Raw genomic sequence first — 25,169 nt, forward strand, 5'->3', positions numbered from 1 at the left:
AGGTTTTTCCCAAGGTTGTCCTTTGTCTACTGTACAATCTGAAAACCCACGATTCCTACATCCCATTTGCCTCCAGTCTTAAGGTCTGGACTTTCAGCCATAGTTCATAACCACGCTGCCTGACGTTGTAGCTATTGATGGGACAGTGAACACAAATTATGTTTGATTACTGCCTAGCAGAGTGAAGAAGAGGAGGGCTTCTTGGAGACTGGGACAACTTCCATCTCTCTATTTAAACATTTTTTGAATTTATTAGCAAATTTCCAGTTTATGATGCAAAGTATCAAGGCACAAATCAAATTTCTATGAAACAATGCAACAGGCTATAAAAACACCATAGAGTTGCTACCAACATCCCATTTGGTTCTCTCTCATTGAAAAGAAACTCATAATTAAACTTTGAGCCATGCAGAAATTAGTCAATATGATTATTTTTTAATCAGAAAAAGATGACCCCCCCTCCAAAACAAACTCATATCTTGGTTTCTTTTAACATGAAAAGCTCTCAGAATATATCACACTTTGCCAAAAATCTAAACTATAACCAAAATAGAAATCTGTTTTCTAATAAGAGGCAAGAGATGTTCAAAAGAATACAGAAAACGATTCAAACATTGTTTACAAATAGGCAATCAGACATGATGGGTGAGTTCATCACGAAGATTCTCACTTGGACATCTTATAGTTTTAAACTCAAGTTACGTTTTTTAGTTTTCCATTTGGAATATATAAACCACAAGCCCAAAGCCATGAGAGAATTCTCTACCATTCTCAGGGTGAGACGTTAGGCATGAAAAAGTAAGACGTCATACCTTGAAATCGTATGTGGCATCTGGGTTTTCGTCACAGGCAATAACTTCTGGCGCCATCCAGTAGGGCGTCCCGATGAAAGTATTCCTCCTGCCCACCGTTCGATCAAGCTGGGCACTGACTCCAAAGTCCACTAGTTAAGGGAAGACACATCAATAAAGTCTATGATCTAAGGTCTTACACGGTGATAAAATGAATGTGTATTTTTTTTTTACTGTGGTAAAATATTCAGAACATAAAATTACCACTTTAACCACTTTATAGTGGACAGTTTTGTGGTATTAAGTACATTCACATTGTTGTGCAACCATAACTACATCCAACTCCAGAATTTTTTCATCTTCCTCAACTGAACCATTATAAAGTCCTCTTTCTCCTCTCCCCCCAGGGCCCCTCGAAAGCACCATTCTACTTTATGTTTCTATCAATCTGTCTACTGTAGATACATCCTATAAGTAGAATTATACAGTATTAGTCTCTTGGAGACTAGCTTATCTCACTTAACATAATGTCCTCAAGGTTAACCCATGTTGCAGCATGTATCAGAATTTCTTTCTTTTTTAAGATGGAATAATATTCCATTGTATCTGCCACCTTTTGTTTGTCCTTTCATCTGCTGATGGGCACTCGGGTTGCTTCTTCCTTTTCACTATTGTGACTATGTATTTAAAAAATTTTTTTACTTTATATTGGAGTATAGTTGATTTACAATGTTGTGTTAGTTTCAGGTGTACAGCAAAGTGATTCAGTTATACATATACATATATCTATTCTTTTTCAGATTCTTTTCCCATATAGGTTATTACAGAGCATTGAGTAGAGTTCCCTGTGCTATACAGTAGGTCCTTGTTGATTATCTATTTTATATATAGTAGTGTGTATATGTTAATCCCAACCTCCTAATTTATCCCTCCCCCCCGACCTTTCCTCTTTGATAACCATAAGTTTGTTTTCTATGTCTGTGAGTCTGTTTCTGTTTTAAAGATAAGTTCACTTGTATCATGTTTTTAAGATTCCACATATAAATGATATATGATATTTGTGTTTGACTTAACTTCAGCTAGTATGATAATCTCTAATGAATGCATATTTTTAAACTGCATGTATAAATGGGTAAAATGTACCAATGAGAAAAGCACAAAGGGTTATATCTGGTTTCATCAGGGCTCCATGGGGGACCAAAAATAGGTGTTAAATCAAAGGCAAGCTTGGGCCATAGAGGATAGTATTTAGAGAATGCAAAGAAAGTGATTAACAGCTAAGTTTCTGGAGTCAGACTGCCTAAATTTGCATCTCATCTCTAACACTTATTAGTGATGCAACCTAGGGTTACTAGATCAACCTCTTTGAGTTTCATTTTCTTAATCCATAAAATGAGGATGATGAGATTCACATTGAGTTTCTCACAGGACTTGGCATATAATATTCTCTCAACAAGTAACTCTTAATTAGTGATGAGTGAATATTCTGAGGATAGCTTATGTAGTCAGTACATATATAACTGCTTTCCCGACCTAATGTATGCTTATGCTCTTGTTTTAAAAGGGAATATTCATAAGATGAAAGTTTGGCCCCAAATGCTAACTAAGAAAAAAATGGAAATTGTATGTTTTGACAAAAAGGCAAGAGCAAATGTTTGGGATATAAACATAGGAGATATTTAAATCTCTTTGAAAATAGACAATCATATGGACAGTGATTCTTTTCTAGAAGACGTATTGCATATCCTATAGGGTATTTGTTAATGTATGCTCTTACTCATATACATCAAACAGTCAAATGTATGTGGGAATTCTCTATCTTATCTGGAAAATCCCAGATTTATTGAGGGAAGGGCTCTAATGGACTAGAGAAAAGGATTCCCTAACTGATAACTCTGGCAGATGGAAGTGCGATAATCAGTATGCGTGTAAAGTAGAATATTGAGTATCCATTTTGGATAAGGGCTCTAGGTAATAACGAAATCGATGTAAATATAACAAAACATATTTTCAATTAAAAAATAAGTCATTATTGTTCTGTCATAGCAGGAACAGTATCAGCAAACTGTAAGATATAGAAAGCACTTCAAGGTCAGTCACTTCTAATCTAAAGGGTCTTTGCTTAAAAAACAAACTCAATTATTTCTACACATTGATTAAGCACATAGTTCTGCTTACCATATTGTATACCAGTTCACTCCTCAAAGTGCTTTTAGAAAATGTTTTTTAAATAGACAAATAAACACTTTCCTTTCCATTCTAGGCACAAGGACCTCCAAATCCACAGTGACAAATTTATACTCATTATTTAAAAAACAACAAACAAACAGCTGAAACAATCCTATCAATTCCAGCAATTCCTAGGCTCAGTGGATTCTGTTCTTACCTAGTTTAACTTCTGCATTTTCAGTCAGCAAGACATTTTGCCCTTTAATATCTCGATGAATCACTTTATGCTGGTGCAGGTGACTCAGCCCCTGGAGTGACGGAGTTGAGAAGGGTTAATAGGGATATAAATCCAGATGCAAAAAACTATTTTGGATGTTAACGATCCAAAAAATTTAAACTCACCCAGAGATACTTTCATTATTTTATTTATACCTTTCATCTGGCCATAATTCTAAAGGGAGCACAATGTTCGTTTGCTCTAAACTGCAGCCAATTCATCACTATAAACTGAAATACACAAGTGGTCCTTGCAGTGCATGGTACTGTGTTAAATGAAACACTTGCACATCATCTTTGATCTCGGGTAACAAGGAACCACACAAGCTACAATACGGTTTCAACGTGCGCATGTTTCAGTTAACAGTACTGTGAAAAGTGAGGACCACCTATATGTGCCAGTTGGTAACAGGAACACCTACAGAGTCTGTGCTGAAAACTGATTTAACTGAAGCCCCTACTTTTTGTGTGCAATTTTGGAATTTAAAAGTTAAAAGTTACCCTCTATTACACAATTTTAATTAAGCACAATAAAATACTACTCAGACCAGTCAAGAAACTTCCCACTGGCTTTAGCCAGTCTCACATTAAAAAAGGAAAACAGCAATTTCTATTTCCTTTGTTAATGTCCAACACTGTCATATTCAGTGCTTTATATTTATGACTTTGTGCTCATTATGTGAAATAATTATTCAGGGACATCTCAACCTGATTGTGTTCCACTGCTCCATGAATTACTCTGATTTGGGGTTTTTTTTTTTGTCGTGTGGGTTCTAAAAACTACTGACTTGCTCTAAGGTGGTCTCGTGCTTCTCAGATAAACTGTAACCTAAAAGAATCTAAAATTGGAGTACCGAAGCAAATTATATGATAACGCTTGCTAATTTGAGGTTGGATACCCAGGTGCTGTTTTTTATTTATGATTTTCTGTACTTTTAATTTTTTTCTCCACAGTAACAAAACCACGGTATGAAAGATGAAGTTGAAGCAAAAAGGAAAACAAAAAACAAAAAACAAAAACACTGGGTATCGGGATCCCCTTTTGTTGAGAAAATTCAGCATGAGAATACAAATGCATATAAATGCCCCCAAAGGTGCAGATCTGTGTGTAGGAATGTCAGGACACATCAACCATGAGCCAGGACAGTCTGAGGCTCGAGTTTGGGTCTTAAAAAATTACCCTTTTTATCTAGTCAATTTGGCTTGCGGTAGGCATCAAATAGATTAAAATGTATAGTTTTCATAGCATATTAACACTCCATGAATCCTTAAAAGAGGGACTGAAGATCCATTTTCCTCTTTTACCACCAAAGTGGTTGGAAGCAGATACCAGAGGACGTAAGTAAGCCAAAGGTTGTGTTTAATCAGATCATGCAATGAATGGAGGGCTATCTCTGAAACTTCTTGTGGCGAGGGACCTTTGGGTGATGAAATGTCCCTTCCAATGAGTCACTATATCTCAAATACCAGTATCATTTGGGAGAACACGCTGGAAGAAGGAAGAAAACCATGTTTTCACACATTTTAAAACCAGAAACCTCCCTGCTGCTTTCAGAGCCGTGGAGATCCCGTGACTGATGCCCTGTGGGGTGACCCAGGAGTGCAGAAAGCCAGAGTGGGCAGAACCAGACCTGGGGCCTCAGTAGATTCTTGACACCCATGGGGTGGCCTGGACGACTAAATAATCTGTCATGCTTTCCTGAATGACTACAGTTCTACATCAGAAACCGAAACTAACTTTACACAACGGTACATCCATACTTGGAGATAAATGGCAGATTTGAAGGGGATCAGCAACCATGCCTCCTTGTTTTTCCCTCAAATTTTGTTTTGTGCTCTCTTTGAGAAATCTTTTTGCCTACTCCAAACCATAGAAGTATTATTCTATATTTTCTCTTAAGAGCTTTATTTTTTTATTTCTTTCATATTTATATCCATAATCCACCTGGAATTAATTTTTAAATATTATACAAAGCAGGTGTATGCTTCATGTTTTCATATGGATATTCAATCGATCAAGCACTGTTTACTGATAAGAACACCCTTTCCCTACACACTGCAGCCCTGCTTTTGTCATCAATCAGGTGTCCATATGAAGTGGGTCTGTTCATGGACTCTCCATTCTGTTTCTCTGGCCGTTGTCTATTCTTGTGACAATACTACTCTGTTTTAAATACTTAGCAGCTTTGTAATCAGTCTTGATAACTGACAGCATAAATTCTTCAGCTTTGTTCCTCAAAATTGCCTTGGCTATTCTTAGCCTTTTGTATTTCCATACAATGTTTTAAAAATCAGCTTGTCAAGATCCACAAATGTACCTAGAGGGATTTTGATAGGCACTTTAATGATATCAAGGATCCAACTGGGGAGAAATAACATCATTACAATATTGAGCATTCTAATTCATGAAATAGCATATATATATATATATATATCTCCATTTATTAAGGTCTTCTTTAATTTGTCTGTAATACTTTGCAGTTTCCACTGAAGAAATCACATCTTTCTGTACACTTATATTTAAGTATGTGATTTTTTGAATGTTATCATTTTAAAATTTCATTTTCTATTTGTTTTTTACCTAATGTGGTTTGAATTAAATGAATAAACATAATTTTTAATGCTGCCTTCCACCCTTTCTTCCCTCCTTCCTTCTTTCTTTCCTCTCTCCCTTGCTTCCTTCCTTCCCCAGCACATAATCGGTCTCTCAAAAGTATATCTTGGACACATCATGCAAACTGTTCTACCTTTTGTTCTCTTACATTAAGAAGGCAGAGCTAATAAATAAATAAATAAATAAATAAATAAATAAATAAATAACTGCCAAGCAGATCTGGTAAGAATGCTCAGTGGACATATAATAGCTTCCTCATTAGTAACAACAGATAATTAAACTAAACCAAACAAACTAAAATATGACCAATTACCTTCTTCTCCCTGAACTGAACTCAGCAAATATGACACCATTGTCCAGATTGTCTGATTTGGGGATTTGTGGGCAAAACTGGGCAAATGTGCACGTTCTTGTCTAACTGTTTTGACTGATTTTAGATATTGTCTCAAAGAGTTTTTTTAAGGTAAAATCAGTTAAACGAGGTTATATGAACTAAAATGGCTAAAGTCACACAAGCCTTAAATTAGTTATAAACTTTCACAGGTGGAAAACTCAAACGAGTGATCAAAATATCCCTAAACAACCCATTTCCTAAGGGGGACACTATCTCTGTGATATAAACTCAGATTTCCAATTGGAAGTCCCATAGGAAATGAATCCCCGATTAAGGGAAATCACCCAATTAACCCTCCAAATGAGAGTGCACACACATATTCAGAAAGGTTCTCGCTTTCATTACAGAGGACCACAACACACACCACTGCAACCATTGCTGTTAGCATACAGCTCTAAGGTTTCCAACATGTTCACGAATCAGTGGAAGGTCAAGTGCAAAGTTCAACACCTCTCAAGGTATCCCATGTTGTCACTTACTCGTAAGATCTCCCTGCAGATGTACGCGATCCACTCCTCCTTCAACGTGTTACCTTTCGTGTTCTTGATCAAGTCGGTGACAGAGCCAGCGCCACAAAACTCCATCACCAGCTGGTGAAGGAAGCAAACATACCATTATTATAATTACACTTTATGGCTTCCACTCTGTTAAGAAAGCATAAGGTGTCCCAGTTGATTGCTTTGGAATACCATTCCTACAAAGAAAAAATGATCATAAAACCATATATAAAACATGAATTTTTATCTTAATTTCTTCCCAAAATGATAGAAAGGAAAGATTCTTTTTAATTTTCCAAACTGAAAATTACAGCTGGAAAGTGAGGAAAACCTCCCTGTTCTAAGTGTCTGTTTTAAATGAGGGCAGCTAGGTGATTCAGATGTAGTTGAGAATATCCCTGTGTTTTCATCCAGCAGTCAAACTCATCTTTCCTACAAAAGTAGGATCATTCCCCTGTCTGAAAGAGCTGTGGTAATCTATGCAATCCCAAGCCAGAACAATAGAAGTGTACACTGTTTATGTTATTGGCTTGTAAGCGGCACTGTAAACTGTCAGAGTGAGGACTCTCTGCTTTTAATTAACTTCAGCAAATGTTTCCAGGAGGCTGGACATATCAAATAAATTCAATAAACAATAAGCCCTAATTTAGCACCTTTCATCCAAAAGCTCCAAGTTCTCTATAAATATAAACTCATTACAGTACTCAGCAACTTTATAAAATAGGCAGAAAATAAACATCTCCCTTAATGGAGCAGTAGAGACTAGAAGAGGAAAAGCAATCCATCTGCTTTTACATTCATTTTCTAGGTTTGGAAAAACACATCCATCTCCATACATTCTCCCTCTTCTTCCAAAAGCCTTCAACAAGAGTCACCTTATTAGGTACTTTTTAAAAATAAGTATATGAAAAGAATTTAGAATGACTAGCAATCAATCTCTGACTTGACACTAGAAACAGAACTAAAATGGAGCCATAATGAAATCACACTGATGGTTTTGGCTTTGTCCAAATGTACATTCCTAACATCAGCACCATGTCACCAGGTCCTAAAAGATACCCCACTAGGCTGTAAAATCTTTGGGCAGAAATAATGTTCCCTTTTTTTTCTTCTGTATGTCTAGTTGAAACTCAATAAAAACTCATGAAATGAGTTTCCTGAATGAGATTCTAATGTCTGTTCTTATTTATCTTCTTATGATTTTACAAAGGGTAATGAAATCCTCCAATCTTCTCCAGAGTGTCAGTTGGGACCAATCAGAAGCTTTTGTAGGGAAATTTGAAAGTGCCAAAATAGACCATGTTCCAACCCAGTAAGAGTTGTAAAATTACCATATATGAGAGTCAGGAAGCTATCAAAGACCATAATATTATATTAGAAAGGACTGAGGAGTCAACTTTAAGAGGTCTCACTGGCCAAAGATGGGTTCATTTGAGCATCAGTAAGAATAAAGACTACAATATCTTGAAACACATTAAATATGCTGAACTAAATGCATTAATAAAGACACCCCTTAAAAAGAGTATAATTGGCACTGTTTGAAGAAAATGAAGAACCAACTTCTTATTTTGAGACTGGTAAATAAAGGAAAAGAATCAAGAATTTACACTGCTGCAAATTGGTATAAAAAAAAAAGAATTTACATTGCCTTTCTTATACAATTTTTACCACAGGGTGATTAAATAATAAAAGAGGTAAAGCTTCTCTTCACAAAACAAAATATTCCATCTAATAAGTGAATAAGACATAAAAGAATTATAATATCATTATTTCACAAGCTCTAATAAACTAGTGGATTTAGGCACTGGTCATCAATGGCTGCTAACATTAAAAAAAAAAAGAAAGAAATAACCAGTTATGATTTGCCTCTTGATTAGAGTAACACAATATCACCTAAGGAGTAGTCTTGCCAAAAACAAAAAACAAAACAAAACAAAAATCCCCAAACTAAATCTGATCAAGCCTCTACTTCCAGTTACCAATTTACAGGAAATTCAGAGGACTGAGGAACATGGCCCAATTGCTTCAACAAATACATGTCAAGAAGGAAAAAAAGAGATGGAGGGGAAATCTGTAGATTTTTAAATATTTAAAAAGATATACCCATTTTGCTATACACCTGAAACTAACACAACATTGTAAATCAACTATACTCAAAGTAAATAAATAAATAAATAAATAAATAAATAAATAAATAAATAAAAAGAGATATACCAACAAATTGCAATGGATGCAGCCTATCTGAATACTGATTTTTTTTTAAAGCTGTTAAAATTTTTGAGACAATCTACAGTCTAGATATTTGCTTACACTAAGGAAATGTGGTTGACATTTTTAAAGTGTGATAATAGTACTGTGGTTATGTGAAGAAATGGTCTTATATATTAGAGAAACATACTGAAGCACTACAGATAAAATGACATGATGATAGTCTCTTCTACAAATAGTGCTGAGTCAACTAGATATTCACGTGTAAAAGAATGATGTTGAACCCTTACCTCACACCACATACCAAAAAAATCTCAAAATGGATCAAAGACCTAAACATAAGAGCTAGAACTGTGAAACTCTTAGGAGAGAGCATGGGGTAAATTTCCACGATCTTGGACTTGGCAATAGTTTCTTAACTATGACACCAAAAGCACAAACAACAAAAGAAAGACAAAAATTGGATTTCATCAACATTAAAAATTTTGTTCATCAAAGAACACTATCAAGAGAGTGAAATGAAAACCCACAGAATAGAAAAAATATCTGCAAATCACATATCTAACAGGGGTCTAGTATCCAAATTGTATAAAGAACTCTAACAACTCAACAACAAAAATACAAATAACACAATTTAAAAATAGGCAAAACACCTGAATAGGCATTTCTCCAAAGAAGATATACAAATGACTAACAATCACATGAAAAGATGCTCAACATCAATAGTCATTAGGAAAATTCAAGTCAAAACCAGAATGAGATACCACTTCACACTCTCCAGGATGGCTATAATTAAGAAAAAGAAAGAACAGCAGAAAATAATGTATTGGCAAGGATGTGGAGAAATTGGTACCCTCATACATCACCAGAGGGAATGTAAACTGCGCCAAACATTTTGATGGTTCCTCAATAAGTTAAAACATGGAAATACCATATGACCTAGCAATTCCACTTCTAGGTATATACCCAAAAGAATTGAAAACAGATGTTTAAACAAAAACTTGCATATGAATGTTCAAAGCAGCACTGTTCAAATAAAAAGTGGAAATAATCAAACTGTCCATCATTAGATGAAGAAATAAAATGTGGTATATCCATAAAATAGAGTACTATTCAGCTATGAAAAGGAATGAAGTACTGACGCATGATCAACATAGATGAATCTTGAAAACATTATGCCAATTGAAAGAAGCCAGAGAAAAAAGGCTATATATTATATGAATCCATTTATATGAAATATCCAGAATAGGCAAATCCACAGAGAGAGAAAGTAGATTCACGGTTGCCAGGCACTAGGGGGAGGAAGAATGGGAGCTGCAGCTTAATGGGTACAGAGTTTCCTTCTGGGGTGACAAAAAAGTTCTGCAACTTGACAGAGGTGATAGCTCCACAACATTGTGCACTTAATCCCACTAAACTATATACTTTAAAATTATTAAAATGGTATATTTCATGCTATGTGTATTTAACCAGAATTTTTTTTTAAGATGATGAGATTTGTTTCAAAATAATAGAAAAGAGGAAGTAGATGGGTGTGCAAATGGGGCAGGATTGACTACTGGCTGATAACTACTGGGGCTAGTTTTGGGCACATTGCACTGTGCTGTCTATGTCTACTTCTGTGTATTTTGGGGATTCTCTACAAATACAAAGTTAAAGAAAATCCCATTTATGTAAATCGTGGTTCAATAACAGCAGGGTGGACCAAACAAACATCCTTGGGTAGAAAGAAAAGAACATTTTCTCAAGTGAGCAAAACATGTTTGTGTCCTTCTTCAAATCCCATTTTGAGAAACACAGAGACCAGACCTCCTACAAGTGCATCCACTGCTCCTGTGTCAGCTGGAGAAAATGTTCCACCATTGAGCTCTATTAGGCCATGTAATTATAGTCCCCAAGGCAAGCAGTGGAAGCCCAGTGACTCCAGTCTTTCGAAATTAGATTGGCCAAAATACTTTCAAATATTCGGTAGGAAACAATCCTGCTCTAGCCAGGCACTAATGTCAGTGATTTCTATAATTTGCTTCTCCATTCAACTCCAGCTGAAGGCTGCTAAGTTCTTTTCATCTCACTATGGAACAAAATGATTGTTAAATTATGTAATGGGATTTTTTTTAAAGAAAAAGAAAGAAAGAAACCAGCATTTGCTAGCAATCGGTTCCTGCAGCCTCACAGCAACACTCATAATTACTGCCACCACACAGCAGGGACCCTCCCTCACCACAAGTAACCTCATCACATTCATAAACAGAAACAGGGCTCAACATGCCAGGCCCAGCAGCGATGTGTCAATAACTTCACATTTCACAAGCAAGAAATAATGCATCATTAATATTCTCCCTGAAAGAAAGTCCTCAAAGAGTTGACACTGGGGCAACCACACTAACATTTACTGAGAATTTGCCATGTGCCAGGCACTGGGCTGAGTGATTTGCACTTATTGTTTCATTAATTCTCTTTCCCCTCAATTCCCTTTTCTTTATTTATTTGGAAATGAAGCTTAGTTATGGTCTGTAGCCTTATCCATTGTATATATACTCATTAAGTAACGAGAACAGGGTTGAAAGCATCACTAGCTATATGACCTTGGGCATGTTCCCTAACCACACTGGGCTCAGCACCCTGCCACCATCGCTATTAAAACAAATTAAAAGCATCAGCCTTATATGTTTAATGTGAACATTGTGTCTTACAGAATGTAAAGCTTCTGGTAGCCAGAATTCTCAAACTCTATTACTTATCCATTCTTTGGTCTGTTTGCATTTATAAAAAAAAAAATCTCCGACTTGGAAGATAGCATTAATAGCTCCCCAAGGTCCACTTCACTTGGATGGTGAGGAGACGGCTGAAAGGGCATCTATAAAGGGCACTGGGCATATGTGTTTCTAAAACTTCTATTAATGAAAGAGTACCAAGGACGCATGTCTTTTTTTCAAGCTTGTGTAACACAGCAAGAAGACACAGTGGTGCATCCCAGGACACCGCATCTTTTTATTTGGAAGGCTGGAAGACAGTGGAAGAGGCTTAAAAAGAATCTTACATTTGAAAATCTCACTCAGTATCACCGACATAACTGGGTCAGAACATGAAAATACACACGCATGTCACCTGGGAAGAAAGGAGGAAGGTTAAGTTGAAGGTGAGGACAGAGCTGCACGCAGGTGCGATGGGGGCTGGGCCTGGGCTGGACCTAGAACCGTGTCAAGGAGGAGATATTTAGAAAGCAGCACAGTGTGCAGTGCAACCCAATTATTTTTCCCTAGGTTACTTGGATTGTTGAACGTGCGTAGTTTTTTCTCTCTAAATTAAAGTGGTTAATTTTTAAAAACAAAGAGTTCTAACATATTTCACAATTTGCATGGTTGTTTATCACATATTTTCATCTGACGAGCAGGATGTTTTCTCTTAGAGGTTGTGGGGTGAAGGGGTACTTATGCCTTCCTGTGCTTTCACCCTCCTTCAGGACGGTATTTAAGAAAAGGGTCTTTGATTTGGAGATTGGGATTGACATATATACACTACTATGTATAAAATAGATAACTAATGAGAACCCACTCTATAGCACAGGGAACTCGACTCAGTACTTTGTAGTGAACTAAATGGGAAGGAAATCCAAAAAAGAGGGGATATATGTTTATGTATAGGTGATTCACTTCACTGTACAACAGAAACTAACACAACATTGTAAAGCAATTATATTCCAACAAAAATTAATTAAAAAAAAAGAAAGAAAGAAAGTCTGTGGCCTCAGCTGACCCCAGAAGGAGTCCCAGAAGCACTATCTGAGTTCTCCCTGAGGTCACCCCCTAAGTAGGAGAGGTATGGGTTTAGGAATTGGCAGATGTGGTCACTTCTAACTTGCCTTTTCCAACCCCAGTCACCTCTGAAAGAATTTAAAAAGGTTTATTCTCAGAGTCAGCCTAAGAGGCTTAGGATGATTTCTGGGGTCCCTATAGTATTCACTCACTTGCTAGTTAATTGGTTTTAAGTTCCTGTAATAAGAAACAAAGCTTTAAGGTATTTTAAAACTGCAGGACGAACCTAGAATATCTTGACAAGAACATACTCCCCCCCCCCATAATGTCACTAGTCAGTCACCCACAAGAAAAATGACTACTAACAGATTCCTTCTCTTTTTATAGTAAAAGGAGGGGTGGGAGACAGGGGAGAGGAAGAGGAGGGAGCAGGAGGACAAAGGTCGACCTAAAATGAAAGAAGTCTGCACCGAGCAATTTCAGCGGCAGTCTAAGAAAAGGAGAGGAAAGATAAACTTCCAAGAATTCGCAAGTCTGTAAAGGATCAGCCTATTGACCTTGAAGGTCCAGAAACATCAGCAAGGCACAGGATATTTTTATCATGTGTAGCTGGGAATAGCCGTAGATACCATCTGCATGATTTATGAAGGTGTAAACAAAACCCAAACTCAGTACTTCGTTACAGAATGCTGCTTCATTTGCCAAAGGTAGTTTAAGTCGCACAACAGAAAATGTGTGTATGGAAGTACAAAAACTGGTGGGTATACATTTATCATTTCAATCAACTGATGCAAAGGTAAAGCAAAACTGTTGGGAATTTCAAATTTGGAAAAGCAACCTAAACAGGTTTTTGCATTCATTTTTAAACTAGCGTGTATCTGGGGAAACAAAAACTCCTTTGGCTTCTGAATTATATTTTTGGACTTGAAAAGGGAATGCTTATAGCCACAAATTCGAAGTCTTCCAAAGATAAAAAAGATGAGCACCATGGATGTGAAGTCTCAGGTTCTGTCAATAAAGTTTCTGGATATGAACAACTTTATATCTTGAGAATGACCATCACAGTTTGAATCTAGTGAGCCAGCCAGTATTTTTAGCAACATGAAGTCTGCCCAAAGGGCAGCTAGAAATGCTTCTGTAGTTGCCCATGTCTAAGGGGAAAGCCATCTCAGAACCAGCATAGCAGCATTCAAGGAAAGAGAAGTTAGCTGCATCTTGGATTTGGTACCTGGTGCTCAAATTTCTCAGTGTGCATGCAAGATCTTCTGGGGGGGTATTTCCTGTTAGTGGTAAATCATCATATGTCCATTTGAGTCACAGACTCAATCATAGAAATCAACCTTAAAGGCTACGGTAACCTTACAACTCTGCCTCTTAGAATGTTATACTCAGATAGAAGGATTTGGGGTAGGGATAGGGGAGTGAGTTTTCAGAAAAGCCAAAAACAGGAAACGAAAAAACCACACTGGTCTTAGAGGACTTAGGACTACGAAACCTGGTAGTTGAGAATTTTGAAAAGTGCAACATAAACAGGACTATTGACTCTGGCTCAAAATTAATCTAGAATAGGAACCAGAGGGTTGTATAGACCATTAGCCGAGTAACTGCAGGCATACAGAAGCTCTTCCTTTTGCTAAGGCGAAAAGCAGTTTAAGCACAGTTCAAATGAAATTCATCGGGATAAAAGAAGAAATCATTTTCACGTTCTTGTCGCAGAATCACCTGTTAATTCATAAAAATGGCTGCATTAAAGCTGAACTCAAGCCCAGTTGCAAAGTGTTAAATGAGGTGTAGCTCTGGCTCTGTGTTTGTACCTAAGTAACTTACATTAAGTCTCTACAGGTCATGCAACAGGGCAGCTCCAAGACTGGGAGACGGTTTCCAATCCCTCCTCCTCCTATTTCAGGCACTTGTCTGTATTACCAAATTCAGCCTTTAAAAATTTCTACTCACAAATAGTAAGATTCAATCACTTCTCCAGACAAGTGACCTAGGCTGTATATATGAAGGAAGGGAATTCTTTAGTAATAAAATTATCAAATAAGTATTAACCCCCTCCCCCCCATGAAAGCTTCATTTCTGATTCACAGAATTAAGAAAAGAGCAAATTTCAATAAACTCTTCAGAAGAATCATATACAGGTGGCTGGATTTTTAATGGTACTACCTGTAGCACTTTACATTTCAATCCTAAAACAACCAAAAATGTTAGTAGGCCTGCTTTTTGCCAAACCAAGATGCTACAGCAATGTAAATCCAAACTATAAGAAACTTGGATTTCAGGGGCTGTGGCCAACATCACTGGGGATTCTAGAAAGGATCCCTCATTGGTGACTGAATGACATCTTGGTTCATCTCAGTATCTCACTCCCAGATGATCTTACACGGGGCACAGACAAGTAATGTCAGTGCACGAAGTGAAGCCTGCGTGGAAGACAGTGGGCCGCGACCGGTCTCTCATGCAAGTGGAGTGGGTGTGTGCCCTCTGGACGGCTAGACTCCTGCTCTAACATGCTGCTGCTATTCAGGATTTCAGGCCCAAGAGTTCCAGATCTTCTGATTTTTCAAAACCTTTCAAGGAATTCACACTTTTGTGTGGAACTGCTGTATTTTTTCTAACGTTGGCATCATTAAAGCACCACCACATTACGTGAACCACACATTTACCTGGGCAGCAATTAGCCTCTGGGTTGCCAGTTTGAAAACTCAGACCTAATCCAAAGTTATCATTTTTTTATAAGAAAGAAAACAAATGACAGTGATGCTGCCTCTGCCAAGTTGAGAATCCAGGTCTCTGGATTCCAGGCCAGGTTTCAGCCAACTGTTGGAAAGTTTGCCCCTAAAATGCATACAGTATAATTTCTTAACTCTTAGCTTGCAGGTCTTCATGGATACAGTCTAATGAATGGCTCAATGAGTCATGTCATTACAATAATCTGCTATCTCACTTGACCAACCTATATTTTGGAAGCTAATCAGAAATTTATTTCCTTTTATAAGATATTCTAGTCCCGTGATTGTTGTGATGGTATCAAAAGAGACAGCAAAGTATGTGTGGTTTTGCTTTCTAACTTTAGGAAATGAGCCCATTTAATAGACGGGCCTTCTCACCCACAGTGTCTGAATGGCACGCAGCAAAGTGGAGAGCCTCTCTTTGCTGAGTTGCAGCGGGATGAGATGGCAATGTTGTGTGTTAGGGCTCCACTTGTTTCTGAGAGATTGGAATCTTTATTGAAAGAGCTCCCTTTTTTGATTTCCGGATCAGGCCCTGAGCAGTTGATAAGGGAGAATTACTTGGCCATTATCAGAAGTAGTTGTATTTCCACAAAGAGCTGGTACTAAACAAGAGTTTATCTCTACGACAAGACTGATAGAATTCACAAAGATTATAATTCAATCAGACACCTGAAACAGCACATATATTGGCTGGTGGCCTATGTGCCAACCTCTGTCCTCCAGCCACAGCAAAAGAAATACCTGGGGAACAGTTGCCGTTGTCTGAAAACTGGGAATAAATGTTAGAGAGTGCTGCTCTTGGTTGCTACAGACTCTGTCTCTAGAAAATCCATGATAATATTTTTATATAAATGTAATCCTAACAGAATGCCATTAGTCCAAAAAGCCTGCTGTGAGCTTTCCAATTATTTGTTAAAACACTCCCAAAAGGTTGAATGCGCTTTTAAAAGTGTATTTCTCAGACTTAAGAAATACTACCTTCATAGCAGCTAACAGATTTTGCTCTATGAAAGTTGGGGAAACTGACAAATGAAGTTGAATGGTGAACTTAAAATAATTTGTTTAAACACAAAGCTTCAGTCCTATTTGGAACACCAAGCTTTGAACTCTTTTTTCACGGCTAAAAGGAGAAGAGTGTAGGGTTCAGGGGCTTGATTCTAACATCAGGCAGTTTGGGGTTGGCTAATACACTGGCTTCATCACCCACTGTGAGACGTTGGGCAAACTTCTTAGCTTCTCTGAGCCTAATTTCCTCATCTGTAAAGTGGGGATAATGAAAATATCTACTCTGCAGAGTGATTGTGAAAATCTAATGAAATAATATGACAGTGCAAACAAATACACTACTTGGCACATGGTAAGTAGGTGATAAATACAACTTGCCATTGTTATTAACCCAGAATGGCCCAAATTTAGTGAGGCAGACGCCTTGGAACAAGTCCACAGTATTATATTCTATAACCAAGTTCCCACCAATATTGTGCTCTGGTGTTAATTTATCAACTATTATGTTTCTGTTCGGCCTTTATTTTTCTAAGTTCCTCCTCAGTTTTTCATCAGATAGAAGACAAACAGCTAGACAAAGAAATGGTGCTTTCATACCCATGAGGCATTTCACAGCTTTGTATTTTTATCCCCAGTGACACAGAAGCTAATAGACCATTTCTAGTGGGGACAGTCAGGACAGTCCTCTGCTTGGGCACACATCTGACAAAAGGGAGGCCCTCTGTCTTCCAAGCAGAATGTGGGGCCTGTAACTGTTGCATTTTGCCACCAGCATTTGATTGCAGGTGGGGAAAATGGAATGTGAAGGCAGGGTTCCTCCCCACGTGGCCCGGGTTTGAAAGTGACCACAACTTGCAGACGCCCCTTTGTGAACTTCAGGAAGGGGATCAGCTTGCTAAAACAGTCTCCTCACTGGTCTTCCTGCTTCTACTCTGGCCCCCATCTGGTTTAGTCTCAACCCAGCAACCAGAGGGACCCCTTCACTCTATGGGTCAGATTTCATCCCTCCATCTTCAAACCCTCCCAGTGGCCCCTAGCTCACTCAGAGTAAAAGCTGACATCCTGCCAGTATCCTGTAAGGCCCGTCCTGATCTGGCCCCAGGTCTCATCTCCCACATCCTCCAGTCACACTGGCCTCATTGTTATTCACCAGGTCTGGAATGCCCTGGCTCAAGTTATCTACAAAAAGGCCTTCCCTGGGTCACTGCAGCCCCTACCTGCATCCTCATTAGCCTTTCCCTGCTCTTCCAGGCACTTCTACGCTTCCAGCATGCTCTCTGACTTATTATGTTTATTGTTTGTGGTCTGTAGCAAGAATGTAAGCTGCATGCAAGTAGGGGCTTTCATCAGTGTTGTTCACTATTGATGTAAGTGTCTGCAAGGGTGTCGTGTGCCTAGCAAGTGCTTGATATGTGTTTGTTGGATGAATTAGTTGATGAATAAATGAAGACATACTCATGCAGGCTCCTGGTTCCCGGCAGCCACAGCCACCTCCGTGGGAGGAGCCATGGGCAGGGTGAGAACTGGTGGGCAGCGACCCATTTCCAGAGCATGAAACCTCCTGTTTGTGCTGTGCAGACGCAAACAGGCTTGCTGCTTTCTCCTAGTGCCAATCTGGAAACACACTGCAGATTTTGCTCATTTAAAAACAAAACACTCCCCCCGCCTCTCCCCCCACCAAAAAACCCAAAAAAAACCCAACCAACTTCCAGTGCCTTTCACAGAACTTTAGGCCAAGCTAAACTGTCACATTTCAAGATGTCCACATTCTTGTCCTGTGTCCATCCATTAATGAGCTCAGAGGCTCTGAGAAAGACAATTAGCTTCACTGGGATCCAGTAAAATAAATGAAGCTAATTTTCTTTCCAGCCTAAAAAATCTCAGCATTAGGAAAGAGGTGAAAACATGTCAAGCCCTGCTTGACCACTCCTCTCCTTCCTCAACCAATGATTTGTAATATATATATATATACACCCAAATTTTAATAGTTCAGCCTAAATGGAAAACTATCCTGTCTGGCCCATCTCACAAAAGGAAGAATATTAATAGTTAGGTATGGCCCCTCTGGAAATAGTCATACTGCCTCAGGTGATAAGCTGGAGGTGATCCCAAAGCTGTATTAATGCTTTCTTTTAATCTGGACCCATAGCTCTGACCAAACCAAAAAATGCTTCTGCAGATAGTATCGGAATAGCTATCATTCTCCTCTTATCATTTGCTGCAGCTTATGGCTAGGCAGGGGTCACTGCTAAAATGCTAGATTCCTGGCAATGTAGAAGTCCTTTGGGGACACAGAGATATTCAAACTTGAGCCATCTCATCCTATCCTGCTGAACCTGCAGGCCACAGGGAAACTGAACTCTCAAAAGTACGTGTAGCAATGATCGATTTGAACCAACAATAATAGTAACAATAATAAAAATAACAACAAAGTTTGTACCATAATATCACTTTCATTCACGAAACAACTATTTTGTCAGCATCACATGCCCAGCCCCTTCCTAGTGTTGAGGAAGACACTGAGATGCGAAAAACACATTCCTTGTCCTCAGAACCTGCCTGTGTGAGGAGCAAGGACAGCACAATGAGAAGCAATTAAAAAAGACATGAAAAATTTAATTTCCAAAATTAAATTCCTAAAATTACTGCCCAGAAACAAATATATTCAACATTATTGGTGTCCATTATTCTAGACATCTCCATCATGTTAATATATGTATATATATTTTATCCTTTTTCTTTCTTTTTTTGACAAAAATGAAAATGTACTATATCTAATCATAGCCTCTAAAAAGGCTTTAAAAAACCCTTACTATAATTATTCATGTTTATCCATTTGTAAACACAGAACTACATCATTTTAACTGGCTGAATATTGTCCCTTAATGGATTTACTTCATAAGTGATTCCCTATTAGTTAGCATCTATATGTATTTTTATGTAGTTACCCAAATATTTATTTAGGATACATTCCTGTATGTGAAAATACTAGGTCAAAAGTAAGACATTTTCTTTGGGAGATTAAATACAGATATAGATACAGATATAGGTGTGTGTGTGTGTGTGTGTGTGTGTGTGTATTCCAACTGTCCTTGCGTTAAGTTGTACCAACATTCATTTCTACAAGCAGGGGGCGTGAATGTCCATTCTGAGTACATAATTAAAAAAAATCTTTGCCAATCTACTGGATAAGAAGTGGTATCTAATTCTTATTTTCTTTTGCATTTATATTGTCAGCAAGATTACACTTTAAAAACATCTTTATTGGTAATTTGATATTTCTCACTTTGTTAATTGCTGCCTTGTCTTAACTCAATCTTTCTATTAATCGTTTCACATATTTCCTTGTTGATTTATAAAAACTCTTCATCTCTAAAGGCTACTAAATTCCTTCTCATCTTAAATTAACTATTTGCATTTTTACTTGTACTTTGTTTATTATCTTTTTTGTATTTTGTATATTACACTCAATATTAGATCCTGAATCTTTAATAACAGACATTAAAAAAGTCTAAAATATACCCAAATACAATATCCGCTTTCTCTAAAATATACCTGAATACAGCTATAACTGTAGATCCACACACATTTTAAATGAATTCAAATATTTTTTGAATTTTCATTTTTCACAATAAAATCTTTTAAAAATTGTTATTAGTTTTTCATGTTTCATTTTGTCCTTTATTTTATATTATTTCATCTTTTACAGCAAAATTGTCTTATGGCCAATTAGTTGTGCAGCGAAACTGCTTGTGGTGAAACTGACTGAAGCAAAGATGTTTAAGCAAAAAAAGGACACGAGTTTACTTCTCTGTGAACCTTAGTTTTGTCATCCAAAAAAATGAAGATAATAATAATGTCTACCTCAAAGAGCTGGAATAAATGATATAATTCATAAAAAGCAAATACCATAGTACCTAAAGTATAATAAAAACTCAATAAAGATAGTCGTTAGTGGGAAAAAAAAAACAACAGAGAACTTAACAGCTAGCTTTAGGGATGGCTCACATTAAGGGATAGAAGATAGAGAGGTATTCAAGGAAACAGGAGAAGACATTGAAAACACAATTTATGGATATCATGGAGGATTTCAAAGAACAAGTATCTAACTGAACTTAGTAATGAGGATAGAGAAATGGACCATTCAGTCCTAGTTGTTTTTTAACCAGTAAGAAAAGCAAATTTGGATAGCACTACATACCCAAAGTTGGTCATCCATGCCTGGTGGGTTCTTTTTGATAAAAGCACCATAGTATGTAGCAATATTCCGATGATGAGAATATTTCTTCAACATGTTAATTTCCTGTTTGATTTCTTCCTCTTCATCCTAATATTAGAACAATAAATATTCTTGTCAGGAAAATCCAGTGTCTTTAGTAGAATTCTGTTTTTCATCACCATCTACATCAACTATGTAATAATTTCTGCAAGTTTTTTCTCCCGTGATAACAAACAAGCACAATTATTATATAACCTGAGTTTCTTTCTTGACTACAAAGAGAAAATTTACAAGACAACACACTGGCAGTCCAAGGGCGCCTTCTGTTTGTACAGCAAACCAATATAGCAGGTAACCTGCTAGGAAAAAAAAATCCCTCATCCTCTCACCTGGAAGAGATCAAGGTGGACAAGCTATTGAGAAAAAACTCACTCTAGGCCTCTGGGAACTATGTCCATCAAGTACCTATCCCTGATCATACCCGTCGTAGAGAAGATTAAGAAAAGTGAAAAGAAAAAAATACAGGCTCTTGGATTTAAAATTAGTTAGGTTCATTTTCTTTGAAGTCTCCTTTTATTGAAGCCCCTGGTGGAAGATGATGAAAGTCAGGTGGGAAAGCGAGCAGGGCTAAGTTCCCTCGATCGGAGGACGTTCACAAAGCTGGAGTACTCATCTCACCTTCAGGAAACTACACATGAAAAGAAAGGGGACATGTGGTAGTGCCACAGATGTGAAAAGAAAGAACTCTCCTACAGAGTAAGTTTCCTAATCCAGATTTCACTCATTCTGAGTTTCAATTTGGAGTCCACTAACTTGGCCCTTTTTAAGAGGACCTGACATCACTGGAGAAGAGTGAGTGTGATCTCCCATAATTTAAAAAAAAAAAAAATTATTTATTTATTTGGCTTCTCCGGGTCTTAGTTGTGGCACAGGGGGACCTTCGTTGCAGCATGCGGGATTCTAGTTCCCTGACTAGGAAGCAAAACCCAGGCCCCCTGGATCGGGAGCGCAGAGTCTTAACCACTGGACCACTAGGGAAGTTCCTCATAATTTTATTTTGAAGTGTACACATCAATTAGACTTTTAAATAGTATTTTATTTTTGAGATTGGTGGAAAAAATTTCTAGCCCAGGAAAATTATTTTAGATGCAGCGGTAAGAATCTCTGAGTGTAAGATGTTACATTACCATTACCTGAAAGACCATTCACAGTGTGTCCCTGACTGTACCCTCGCCTCCTCCAGATACTCAGTGTCTACATCGCTGGGCCCTTCTGCAGTCTCCCATGAGTGTCTTCTTCTCCCTTTCTATTCTTCACATAATTTCTACTCATCCTTCCTGATTGAGTTTAATGGACACTGCTGAGGGAAGTTTTCCCTAATTCTCTCAGGCAACGCCAAGTTTCCCCACTATATCTTACCCATCCCCAAACCTGCATACGCATTTGTTGGTATTGGAATAGAGGTATGGGTCATGCTGTGTCATATCTGCCCTTTTACTTGACTCTCTTCTCCATGGACTGTAAGCTCTCTTCTGCCTTCAGATCTCAGTTCCAGAGTCCCTACCCAAGCAAAGCTCTCTGATCTACCTGACGTGGTTCTAGCCCCAGGGATCAACGCGTGTCTCTTCCCCTGCAGCACCTATCGGAATTGCAATCCACATTTATCTATCTAAACATTTGATTGAAGCCTTTCTTCCCTATCAATCCATAAAAACTATAAACACAGGAATCCTGCCCGCTTTTACTCTTTATAATATCCTAGCAAAATGGCTGTGAATAAATATGAATAAAAGAATGAATATCTACAAAAGTTCCAACCACTTACAGCAGCATTCCTTACAGCTTCAAAGGAATTGGTAAAAATAAGAGGAGGAGAGTGGTGAAATGCTGACATGTGCAGACCACACAAAAATAAGTTTTAGTAAAAAGCAATGGAGATTTGCAAACCTAGGAGAACGAAGTATGTTACATATCACATGGCTTAACTAAGTCAAAGATGAGGTAATCTAAAAATAGAATACATGCTTGAGATCCTGAGCTAAGAAGAAACACGTGGCCTTAGCAACGGTGGGGAGAGAGGAGCGAGGGGCTGGGATGGAGGCTGGGGGAGGAAATGACACACTGCTGACCAAAGAAATCTTCCCTGTGGCTATCAGAAACTGCCTAGGCCTTCACGGCAGGCCTCAGGACAGACTGACCTTCACAGCCCTTCAGCTTGTTGTAGGGTCCTGCAGCAGGCCTCAAAATGTCTGACAATAGTGCACATTGCCATTTCAAACCCACCACATGGGGCCAAATAATCGTGGATGAATATAGGATGTGAGCAGATGTACTTTACGCAAGCCAGATCAAAGGGGAGAAAACAAACCTGAGGGTTTCTGGGGCAGCCTGGCATCTGCTTTTGACTAAATCGGCAAGTACATGAGACAGTAAAACACCAGTCATTTTCCAGTGGCAGCCGGACAGACTCAGCTTGGGTCATTCTTAGTGAGAAGCTGGGCTTGATCTACAAGTATGTGCTGCCTGCCTCCTAGGTTCTCAACAGAATGGTAGCTTGATGTGGGAGAATGAGAGGAGGAAAAAGTGCCTAAAAAAGCTTACCATATCATTAAGAAAATAAGAACTTATGAAACAGTTAAATAATGGTGTAATTCAGTATATAATTAAATCCAAAATAAACAGTACTGGAGACCAGAATGAAGTCAGCACGTTCTCATCACGTTGCAAAGGTAAACTGAGGCAACATGACAACGAAAAAAGCACTTGCACTGAGTCAGGAAAATGAGGCGGTGGGCAGGTGGGGTGCATGTTCAGTTTGGGCTCCACCCCTTTCCAGCTGCATGATCTCAGGAAAGTAACCTACCTTTTGGAGCCTAATTTTTCTCATCTATAAGGAGATATAGGTTTTACGAAAGTATCAATATTGTTATACGTCCCAATCTTTTGTGAAAATTAAATGACGTGTGTGAAAGTTATAAAATGTAATACAATATAAACATTATTAATCTTCTCAACTGTCAACGACAAATGGGCACTTGCCACGGGCACCTGCCAGCTACCTCTGCGAGGATTAAATCACACGCGCTGCTGCAGCTGCTGACCTTCCACATTCCCTGAAGGGACTTCAGGGTGGAGACGGGGAATGAGGCACTCTGTGGTTCGGAAAAAGGGGCAGAACAGGTCTACAGATAGATGTTTGCAAGAGCTGATTTTGTGAGCCAATCCTTGCATCTCCTCACATCTAGAAAAGCACTACATCCCTTCATGGTGATGTCTTCTCCTCATGACTCGCAGAAACACTGCAAAAATATGGGTTTGATCGCATGTACTCCTCCTTCACCAAGATTACATATACACTGACCTCCCCCCCCCGCCCCCACCTCTTTGGAACAGCTTCTCAGCACTATCTGGGATGCTATCTCCCGGCCTGCAGTCTTCATTTTGCCCCAGATAAAACTGGACTCGCAACTCTCACGTTGTGCAATTTTTTTTAGGTCAACACAACCAAAAAATAAATAAATAACAAGGATAAGAGGGCAGGAATGTAAGTAACTGGAATTTTAGGTTTAAAAATCTTAGGTTTGCACTGTTTCCAAACACAGTTTTGGAACCACGGTGGGTCATGGTTATGTAGCTCTAATATAGAACCTTGAACTTGATCTTACATGACCTTGTAAGTGAGCGTGGAATTTATCAGGCCTTCAGGGCTACTGTTTACCCAGATTTCTAGACTAGGGTAGTGACGGCCATAAGTTATTCAGTGAATCTGAAAGGGAAGTACTTATTATGACCATAAGAACACATTTAACCCCTTCGCAAGCTGTCCAACCTCTTAAAATACAGTTCATTGAAGGAGATGGGCATGGTGCTTTCAAAAGGACAAAGATAACAACTGAGGCTAGACTTGGTTTGCAGAGTTATAGGAAGCTTATCTTCTACTTTGTAAATAGATTATTCCTGTCTTGAGAACTGAGCATAGGGATCAAGCTCACTGGGAAACTAACGACTACTGGGGTCTTGATGAAAAACAAAGTAATGGTACCAAATAGTCACAAAAGTTAAAAGGGAGTAATTGTAATAAGCTAAGTCCCATACTCGAGGAAGAACCATTACTTCAATCCGAAGACTTCAAAATCTTGTCCAAGCTGACTTACTATCTAAACTCAGGCATGGCCATTTAAACTCTCTGAATGTCAGTTATTTTCACCTGTGAGTGGGAAAAAGAATACCTATCCAAGTCACCTCTTAGAGCTTAAGAATGATGAAGTGCTTATGTAAGCAGAGTTTTATTATCCACATAAAGAAGAAGGTTTTTTCTCAAGATGATAGGAATCTATTTATCGCTTACTATTTGTGATAGACTAAAAGGGAAAATGGCCCTGATGTCTGCCAGCCTCCCACATGAAGAGGTGGAGTGCATTTCCTCTGCTTGTCTCTGGGCTTGGCCACGTGACTTGCTCTGGCCAATGGGACATTAGGAGATGTGACGCAGCAGAGACTTGAAAA

General features: G+C 38.2%; 1 protein-coding gene across 6 annotated transcripts in view; it reads right to left on the bottom strand.

The window, feature by feature from the left end:
* The window catches only part of TNIK (TRAF2 and NCK interacting kinase), a 385,050-nt gene that overhangs the window by 116,914 nt on the left and 242,967 nt on the right, over positions 1-25,169 (bottom strand). For all 6 annotated transcript variants that reach the window (XM_057738433.1, XM_057738432.1, XM_057738430.1 and 3 more), the window contains exons 4-7: positions 20,646-20,771; positions 6,724-6,834; positions 3,178-3,268; positions 813-943 (exon numbers count right to left, since the gene is read on the bottom strand). In XM_057738433.1, the coding sequence (XP_057594416.1) occupies positions 813-943; positions 3,178-3,268; positions 6,724-6,834; positions 20,646-20,771 (459 nt within the window). The remainder of the gene's footprint in view (positions 1-812; positions 944-3,177; positions 3,269-6,723; positions 6,835-20,645; positions 20,772-25,169) is intronic.

The sequence above is a fragment of the Hippopotamus amphibius genome, chromosome 6 (genome assembly GCF_030028045.1).
Source record: "Hippopotamus amphibius kiboko isolate mHipAmp2 chromosome 6, mHipAmp2.hap2, whole genome shotgun sequence".
NCBI lineage: Eukaryota > Metazoa > Chordata > Mammalia > Artiodactyla > Hippopotamidae > Hippopotamus > Hippopotamus amphibius.